The 9,678-nt window shown below is 42.7% G+C and overlaps 1 protein-coding gene across 4 annotated transcripts; it reads right to left on the bottom strand.

The window, feature by feature from the left end:
* Positions 1 to 538: 538 nt before the first annotated feature.
* On the bottom strand, positions 539 to 8,446 carry LOC118376157 (nucleolar protein dao-5-like). 4 transcript variants are annotated; one of them, XM_052507817.1, is made up of 22 exons: positions 8,182 to 8,446; positions 7,781 to 7,842; positions 7,546 to 7,673; positions 7,269 to 7,426; positions 6,959 to 7,135; positions 6,491 to 6,697; positions 6,236 to 6,391; positions 5,950 to 6,120; positions 5,645 to 5,854; positions 5,381 to 5,545; positions 5,086 to 5,265; positions 4,788 to 4,964; positions 4,489 to 4,680; positions 4,137 to 4,283; positions 3,848 to 4,039; positions 3,396 to 3,731; positions 3,205 to 3,295; positions 3,036 to 3,109; positions 2,676 to 2,892; positions 1,640 to 2,350; positions 1,409 to 1,524; positions 539 to 1,232 (listed from the first exon to the last, which is right to left on the bottom strand). In XM_052507817.1, the coding sequence occupies exons 1-22, from the start codon at positions 8,293 to 8,295 to the stop codon at positions 1,206 to 1,208; spliced, it is 4,008 nt and encodes a 1,335-aa protein (XP_052363777.1). In that variant the 5' UTR covers positions 8,296 to 8,446; the 3' UTR covers positions 539 to 1,205. The 4 variants fall into 4 exon arrangements, with proteins under 4 accessions (XP_052363777.1, XP_052363780.1, XP_035618744.2 ...); XM_052507820.1 differs by lacking the exons at positions 5,381 to 5,545; positions 5,645 to 5,854; positions 5,950 to 6,120; XM_035762851.2 differs by lacking the exons at positions 5,645 to 5,854; positions 5,950 to 6,120; positions 6,236 to 6,391 and having other exon boundaries at positions 8,182 to 8,445.
* Between the last annotated feature and the right edge of the window lie 1,232 nt (positions 8,447 to 9,678).

Genomic DNA, 9,678 nt, shown 5'->3' with positions numbered 1-9,678 from the left:
CTTATAGCAGTACTTATTCAATTTATGAAAAGGTGTTACAGCAGGTCGCACGCACGGGTCCGCATATCGACATGCCGAAGTTCCTCCACTGAAGGGCAGACCTCCACCTAGCATAGCGGCTTGCCGCTCAAGAAACGCTAGTGGATGGATGAGCGATTGCTGACCATCTTGTAGATAGTCTGCCACCAGAGGCTCGACCGCGGAAAGCCGCTGATGGCGTGCCACCCAAATAAAACACTGGCGGACCGACAGGTCATTGTTAGCTGGGTAGGCCCTGAGAGCTTGTGCCAATATTGTAGGTAACTCCTTCGCTGAGAAATCGTTCAACCCCATGAACCGCTCCGCTGCAATTACAATGATTTATATTTTGCTATGCTTCTCTCCACCTTGGCAGTGCCATTAATTACCATAGCTATAAATGCCACAAAGTCCCTTCATCAAAGCGCTGAAGAAGACTCCCAACACCAGAAAGAGAAAGTGCTTGAAGACAAGTTTTTGGCACCTCAAACCCACTAACAAAATGGACACAAACACAAACTGTGGAAAAATGACTTAATTTTGTGAAAAATATACAGTAAACACATCTGACCATGAAACTTTAAAAAAAAATCTATTTTCCTAGTAGTATCTCTCAAATATTTCCATATTATGCATTTATTACTAGGGTGTAAGGGTTAAACAACGGCTCTGGGCTTCATTACTGTATTGAGGTTCCTCTGATCATTCCCTCCATTTAGGATCGGCTTTATCCACCATGTGAGGCAAAGCAGCAGAAGCTGTCGTAAACGTAACATTTCCGTAAATCATTCTGTTTTTTTCCGCCGTCACAAGGACATGCAAGAAAACACCATAATTAAAATGTACAGTAACATAAAAACAACTGCGGCACATCACATAGTATGCCATCTTCAAATAGGAAAACAGTTAGAACCTGTACAGGACATGCAGTTACAGTTTAAAAAAATAGATAAACAAATAGGCTAAAAAAAACAGTTTCCACTTTAGCAAAACGGGAAAAGAGTTAATTTGTTACAGTATACAATGTAATAAAAAAAATAGAACAAATCCCCAGTTGATCTGGTCCAGGGAGACCATTCTGTGGACAGTCTTTACCCGTTGTTGCTGTACTGCCATTTAGGTAGAATGGGTCCAGGTCCACATACACTTGAGAGGCCCCTTTTAGATGGTCTTCATCTCTAAAGGCCTTACTTACTCTTAGATGATTTACTTTTCTGAGGAGAGAATAAAACCCAAAACATTTACAGCTCTGTTATTTTTTGGCCAGGTATAGGTATGAGAGCTGAGGCATGCAGTGAGTAGTATAAGCACACTGGGATGCAAGGTCAAGAAAAAGCATGTGTGTCAATGTCTAGCTGTAACTTCTGCGCCTTGATGATGACTTCCTTACCTTTTTAGGTGGGGTCTCTGTGGGTGCTGGAGGGTGCTGTACAGGGATGGAGTCTTGGGCAGGTGTGGCTGGCATCTCAGACACTGCAGTCTTTGAGAGTTTCAGCTTTTTAATCTCTGTAGAGTTTTTATTTATATAAACGTTATTACACAATCATTTTCAGTATAGACTAATATACAATATATTTTTTTCATTTTCTGAAACAAGGTTTTTAGAGGAAGAGTCACTCACTTTTCTCTGTTGGAGAATCAGGTGTTACTGTGGTGGATGGAGGTGGTGGTTCCTTGTCAACACAGTTCTCATTCGTTTTCTTCTTCTTATCCTTTTCCAGTTCCATCTTAGTCTCATTTTCCTTTCTTATCTCCTCCTGTTTCTTCTTCGTTCCCTTCTCCTTTTTTGCACCATTCTCCTTAGTCGTCCTCTTCTTTTCCTTCCCTGGTTCCTTCTCTTCTACAGTCTCATTTTTCTTTTCATCCGTCTTCTCTTCGCCAGTTTCCCTTTTCTTCTTTTGAAGTTGTGGTGAATTGTCATCTGCTTTAGTCCCATTGTTCCTATTTTTCCTCTTCCTTTTCCTGGCTGACAGGAAACCATTAGGTGTTGGGGTAGCAGGCATGGTGGGTGGCTGTTTGTCTTTGACTGATGGGGTGGGAGGTGCTTTGACTGATGGGGTGGGAGGTGCTGCCTTCTTAGCCTGACTGGACGTGGCTTTACTGGCTTTTGCAGATGTCTTGGTCTTCCCATTCCCATCTTCCTTTTCAGCTGTAGTCTTGACTTTTTCAGCAGCACTAGACTTTTGCACTGCAGCGCCAGCCTTGGGTTTAGGTGTCTTCGATGCAGCTTTAGCCCTGGGCTTCGTCGGCGCTCTTGTTTTCTTCGCTGCTGAGGCAGGAGCAGGTGGAGCGCTCAGCGCAGTGATGGCGTCCATTTTGGCGATGTTTGTGTCTGTGGACAGAGGTGGGTAGACAGTAAATAAACAACATGGCTAGCTTGGAGACCTACTCTGAACTATCAACACCTGTACTTTATATAAAATATGTCATACAGTTCTGTTTATATTGACTCACAAAGTTACTCCATAATTAAGTTATTAAAGGGTGATGCTGTGTGTCTTCTGGCTGTTATGATGCTTTTGAATCCTCCCCCGCTCTCTGACTCATAACACCTCTCTGTCCACTCATCTTCCTCCTGCTCTCTTCCTTGGTCTCCCTTCCCCCTTTCACCTGACCCTCACTCGCCCTCCTCCTTTTCCAGTCTTTCCCTCTCTTGCCTGATAGTTCCAGTGCCAGTCTCTTCCACTTCTCCACGTCCAGATCGGAGTCAGAGTCTGAGCCAGAGTCGTCTCCCCCTGTAGGAGGAGGACCAAGAACGGTCAGAGGCAGGGCAGCCATGACAGTCTCAGGGGAGGGCTTCTTCTTTTTGCCTTTAACAGGTGTGTCCCCTGGTTTGTCTTCACCTCTTTTCCTCTTGGCTGATGGAGCTGAGGCCTGAAACATGGGTTGGTAAGAAGAATTCCGTTATGCAGAATGATCTAGCTAACAAGCACTTAGAGAATATGGTTCCCAATGACCATATACGGATGAGAAAATAAGTCCGTGCAATTTAATACACCGAGAGTTAGTATCTGTACTTGTGCTTTCTTCGATGAGGTTGCTTTCTTGTCTTTTGCAGCCACCTTCTTTCCTTTATTTGTGGCTGGAGCAACTACATACAATAAAAAAAAAGAGAGACATAAAACATACAGTAATGAAGACCATCAATGCAGAACACACATCCTGCACCATGACACCAGTACATACCAGCAGGTGTTGCTATAACAGCTGGAGTTTCCTCAACGGAGGAGTCTCCACTACGGACACTCTTCTTCTCAATGGCTTTCGCTGTGGGTGACTGGTGAAGGAATATCAAAAGGATAGAATGAGGTTAATCATCCACGTACATCTCATAGCATAGCTCCTGGGTTGAACAGGAAGAGGTATATTGATCTTACAGTAAGACTGTTCAGCAGTAGGAGCAGGTCCTTAGAAGCAGATTTATTTCCCTTTCCCCCACTCTGGGCCTTCTTAGCTGAAGCAGGGGTCTTAAGTTGAACCTCAGCATGCTTTGCTGGGGTGTCTGATGGTGAGTCATTGCTGTCATTGGACGACTCTGGTGCTGTACTTGTAGGTGTGACAGTGGGTGTTGCCTGGGCCTTGCTTGGGGTAGCAGCAACCACGGGCTTAGCTGGAGTAGCAGGAGTGGCTTTCGTCTTGGCTTTTGATGTTGCTTTCAGTTTCGCTTGTTTCACTGGCGTCACTGGTGTAGTTTGTGGTTTTGAGGTTGTTATCTACAGCAGTGTGAAGATGAATAAAATGAGACCCTAACGTTTATAGACAGTACCGAGGAAAATATTAGGGACATACTATTATGTATACCAGCAACATATTCACTTTTAAAACTCACCGTTGCTGGACTGCCGTCTTCGCTGTCTGATGACGAATCACTGCTGTCACTGGACTCCTTACTAGCTGGGGTCTTGCTTGGAGTGGCAGCGACCATTGGTTTAACTGGGGTACTGGGAAGGGCTTTCGTCCTTGCTGTTGATGTTGGTTTTGATTGCTTCACTGGTGTATCTTTCGGTCTTGCCGCTGTTGTCTGAATCAGTGTTAAGACAGATATTTATGATGAAATATCTGAACAAAACCTACAGATTATTCCATACTCTACAGGAATTAGACTAATACCAACTCACTGTTGCTGAAACACTGCTGTCACTAGATGACCCTGGTTTTGTAGTCTTGGCGGTGACAGTGGCTGTTGCCTTAGGCTTGCTTGGAGTGGCAACAGTCGCTGCTTTAGCTGGGTTAGCAGGAGGAGGGGCTGTTGTCACAGCTGTTTTCTGAATCAATGGAATATAAAGAAAAATATTTAACCCAGTGTTTCATTTCAACAGAGTCCCCCTATTGCTGGAATCACTGGTATGGCTTTTGGTGTTGAGATTGTGGTCCACAACAGTGTGACGATGATGAAAAAGATATCATTCATAAATATATAAAGGAGAGATTATTATACAGCCAGAATCTGATTAACTCTTTAAAACGCACCGGTGCCGGACCCTCTTCTTCACTGTCTGATGACAAATCAATGCGGTCACTGGACTCCTTACTAGCTGGGGTTTTGCTTAGAGTGGCAGCAACCACCGGTTTAAGTGGGGTAGCCGGAGGGGCTTTCCTCCTGGCTGTTGATGTTGGTTTTGTTTGCTTCCCCGTTGTAGCTGTCGGTGTTGCAGCTGTTGTCTGAATCATTGTGAAGACAGATACAACGGTGAAGAAATGTGTAAAGAAAACGAATGATAAAGATTATTTCACACTACACAGGGATATAGGAACTCTCCAAAACTTACCACCGATGGAACCTGCTCTTCACTGTCTGATGAATCACTGCTGTCACTAGATGACTCTGCTGTTGTAGTCTTGGCTGTGACAGTGGCTGTTGCCGTGGCCTTGCATGGAGGGGCAACAGTCGCTGCTCTAGCCGGGGTAGCATTATTAGCGGGTTTCGCCGGTGTTGTGGCTGCTTCCTGAATCCGTTTGATATGAAGACAATATTCAACCCGTTGTTTCATTTGAGAGGCTAAGAAAATATAAGATCATTCTACAGGACTAAAATAAATGTTTTAGTAAAGAAAGAAACAAACTCACCGTTGCTGGACTGTCCTCTTCGCTGTCTGATGACAAATCAATGCTGTCACTGGACTCCTTACTAGCTGGGGTCTTGCTTGGAGTGGCAGCGACCACTGATTTAACTGAGGTACCCGGAGGGGCTTTCGTCTTGGCTGTTGGTGTTGCTGTCTGTTGCTTCACTGGCGCTGTCTGTGTTTTCTAAATTGTGTGATATAAAGAAAATGTTCAAACCGGTGTTTATCATGCGAGAATATGAACCGACACTTATACAGAAATGATTTGGGTGATTTCAAGTCTTTAAATAAAAACTCACCACGGTTGGACATTCCTCTTCACTTTCTGATGATGAATCACAGCTGTCACTGGAAGCCTCTGGTACTGTAGTCTTCGACTTGGTTGTTGGCTTGGCCGTTGATGTTATTTTACTAATTGGTGTTACCGGTTTTGCAGGTGTTGCTTTTGGTGTTGTGGGTGTTTTCTAAATCGGTGTAAAAAAAGAGGCAAATATAAAATGTAATTCAGGGTCTCATTTCTGAATGTAATATATCATGTATCCACACTCCAGAGGTAAACTCACCACCGCGGGACTCTCCTCATCGCTATCTGACGATTCACTGCTGCAACTGGATGAGTCCGATGCTGTAGATGCAGGTGTGGCAGTTGTTGTTGCCGTGGCCTTGCTTGGAGTAGCAACAACCACTGCTTTAGTTGGAGTAGCTTTCGTCTTGGCTGTTGATGTTGCTTTCTGTTGCACCACTGGTGTAGCTTTCGGAGTGGCAGCTGTTGTCTGAATCAGTGTTAAGACAGATATTTATGATGAAATATCTGAAGAGAACATACAGATTATTCCATACTCTACAGAAAAAGACTAATACAACTCACTGTTGCTGGACCCTCCCCGTTGCTGCCTGATGACGAATCAATGCTATCACTGGACTCCTTACTAGCCAAGGTCTTATTTGGGGTAGCAGCAACCACTGGTTTAACTGGGGTGGCTTTCGTCTTGGCTGTTGGTGTTGCTGTCTGTTGCTTCACTGGCGCTGTCTGTGTTTTCTAAATTGTGTGATATAAAGAATATGTTCAAACCGGTGTTTATCATGCGAGAATATGAACCGACACTTATACAGAAATGATTTGGGTGATTTCAAGTCTTTAAATAAAAACTCACCACTGTTGGACATTCCTCTTCACTTTCTGATGATGAATCACAGCTGTCACTGGAAGACTCTGGTACTGTAGTCTTCGACTTGGTTGTTGGCTTGGCCGTTAATGTTGTTTTACTAATTGGTGTTACCGGTTTTGCTTTTGGTGTTGTGGGTGTTTTCTAAATTGGTGTAAAAAAAGAGGCAAATATAAAATGTAATTCCGGGTCTCATTTCTGAATGTAATATATCATGTATCCACACTCCAGAGGTAAACTCACCACCGCGGGACTCTCCTCATCGCTATCTGACGATTCACTGCTGCAACTGGATGAGTCCGATGCTGTAGATGCCGGTGTGGCAGTTGTTGTTGCCGTGGCCTTGCTTGGAGTAGCAACGACCACTGCTTTAGTTGGAGTAGCTTTCGTCTTGGCTGTTGATGTTGCTTTACTGGTTGCCGTCACTGGTGCTGGCGCCAAGGGTGTTTTCTGAATCAATGTTGAGACAATTAGAGATGTGACACAATCTTTGCACAAAGGGTTTTATCTGTGAATGTAAAGAAAGGTTTAGAATATTCTACATATGCCATTTAGCAGACGCTTTTATCCAAAGCGACTTACAGTCATGTGTGCATACATTCTACGTATGGGTGGTCCCGGGGATCGAACCCACTACCCTGGCGTTACAAGCGCCATGCTCTACCAACTGAGCTACAGAAGGACCATCTACAAAGGAATAGATTAACTCACCACTGTTGTTGTCTCTTTCCTGGCTGACGACGTATCAGTGGTATTGCTGGAGGCCCCAGATTTAGGCGTGGAAGTGGTTGTTAACTTGGCCTTGGTTGGGGTCGATGGTGTGACCTCTGACACGGCCTTGATCTTTGCAGCTGGAACATGATTGGCTTTGGGCGTAGCAGGGCTTTTCTGTAAACAGCAGAGGAGAGGAAGAGAAGAATCCATCAGTAACAACAGGGAGAAGAAGAGTTTATATTGGATTTGTTGTAATCATGTCACTCTATTGGTGTTCACCAGTAAGTTTACATCTGTGCTTGCTTACTTGGGGCGGTGTCTCCTCACTCTCAGAGTCCTCTGAGCTGTCTGTCCCAGAGATCTCCTCCACTACTGTCCCCTTCCCTCCAAGAGTCGTCTGCACTGCAGTCTTGGCCTTAGTTGGGCTGGCCTTAGCTGAGCTCTTAGGCTTTGGAGTCTGGGAGGCTGGAAAGAGCAAGGAACAAGACATGCATGATATTCAGATTTAAACCACAACCAAACAACTCATTTCTTGGTTGTTGTCTACATTGGTCTCCTACACGTTTACTGAAAAATGCCTGTACCTTTAACAGGTGTTGTTTGTTCTTCTGCTGAACTCGAGCTCTCTGTGCTGCTTTCAGGGTCTGCTTGACGGTTCTTTTTTAACTCAGAAGAATCCGGTTCTGTTCCAGTCTTTGTACTCTTGGAAGCACTGAAGAACACAGTTGAATGTCAAAATCAACCCAAAGCAATGAGGTCAGGTAATCAGACAAAAATAAAGACCTGTATTTTGAGAAAACCTATAGGCTAGCTACTCACTCTCCAAACCATTTATTGTAGATGTCCAGTAGTGAAGTTGACAAGGCTTCTGGTTCTCCGCCCTAGACAAAATATTAAGAGAAACAAAATCAGACAAAGGGAAATCTAGCTAGCTACATAACAAACACAAGACATTCTACACAGCAAAGTTCAATTTATTAGTGTAGTCTACAGTCTCAACCAAGAGGTCTGGGCCTCCATGGCACTGGCACAGTAGGTAGACTCTTGTTCAAGCGCGCTCTGGCTGTTCGATACACTGTTACAACTATGTTATTTCATTGTAACAACGACACCGTTATGGAAGTACAAATCTGCAACAAAATGTCGCGAAGTTTCCCTTAATGGAGTGATAACGTTACATGTTACAATGTATGACGTATGAAACAGATATATGTAGCGACCTTCACATGCTTTTTGAGTTCTTCTGCAGCTTTCTGAAAGCCGTTTTCCTTCAAATGTCGATAGATCAAATGGATCAATTGATGACTTGACCCATGCTTCTTCTTTGGAGACATATTCCGACGTTAACACAAACACAACAACTAAATAACAGAAATGATAACGAATTGAATAAACTTGGCCACATCAGTTTGCACGCTTTGGTTCTTCACATCGTGCATGGCAAGCGTTTTAACTTTGACCCATGCCTGTATTTCCGGCGAAGTCGTTGTGCATAATGGGAAATGTAGTGCGGTGTCAACTACTCTACTCACTCTATATTCCTAGACGAGTCCACCTAGCGGCCTACGAATGATAAAGCTGATCTTTTACAATTAAAAAGGATCACTCTACTGTTAGTGTTTTTTTTAAATCACTTTGTATGTGTACATTTTAAGCACACAAATCTTAACAGATGATCAAAATGGCTTGTGTTTCAAAAACTTTTAATTTATTTGATTTGATTTAATTGACTGAGTACAACAAGCAAATCCAAACATTGTTCACTGCACCAAATCACTCTTTCAATTTGGATACAAATATCTGCTTTTCAAAGTGCATCATTCACTTAACTTTTGATATGATTTGTCATTTGTTAACAATACAATTAACTATCACTTAATCAAACTGCTCAAAACGAATAACTACTGAACCAAAATGATGTAGTGCCGAGTTAACATATATAGTTTGATAACGGCTGAACACTGTATTTTATGACATTTTTTTACCTCAAAAATGTATCAATTTGACATCAATTTAGTTTGGAACATAAAACCAAATCATTAATGGATGTGGCTGTAAATAGTGTATCATTTCCTATCAGCCTGTGTGCTGCAATAGGACAAAGTGGAAAGAGTCACTGTACATGCTACCATTTGGAATGATTGTGTCGTGTACAACGCACTGCTGAAACACCTGGGTTTTATATAACAATATATTCCACTCATTATCAGAATTAATGGACATTGATACGCTGTAAGCTGCTGAATTCAAAACAGAGAGACAGGCGATGCCGTGTCAGTTGACAAGTCAGGAAGAAAAGGTGATCTCATACAATGTTGCATGGTATAGAAATGGCATACAATGCTTTGCTATGTTTTTGCAGTAGCCAACTGCTTTATAATACCTCTATTTCTGATGATTTGTACTATGTATGTACTTATAAGGATAATGAACCTGTAAGACTGACATATTTCTCAACATGCTCACAACCTGCCATTGGATACAAATTATTTTAAAAACTGCATGTCAAGTTATAGTCAAATACTATATGGAAAGTGATAATTACCATCTACTATTCTTTCTAGTCAGCACTACAGTTTTGAAATGTGTATCTTGTATTTTTGCTATTGGATTAAATGGTAGTTAAATTGACTAAATGCTGAGCCTATCATTCATTATCTGATGTATTGGTGACTAAATAAAATGTGCTCATGGTATTTCATATAAAACTTAGATTT

The sequence above is a fragment of the Oncorhynchus keta genome, chromosome 4 (assembly GCF_023373465.1).
Source record: "Oncorhynchus keta strain PuntledgeMale-10-30-2019 chromosome 4, Oket_V2, whole genome shotgun sequence".
Lineage (NCBI taxonomy): Eukaryota > Metazoa > Chordata > Actinopteri > Salmoniformes > Salmonidae > Oncorhynchus > Oncorhynchus keta.
This window is presented reverse-complemented; position numbering and strand designations above follow the sequence as displayed.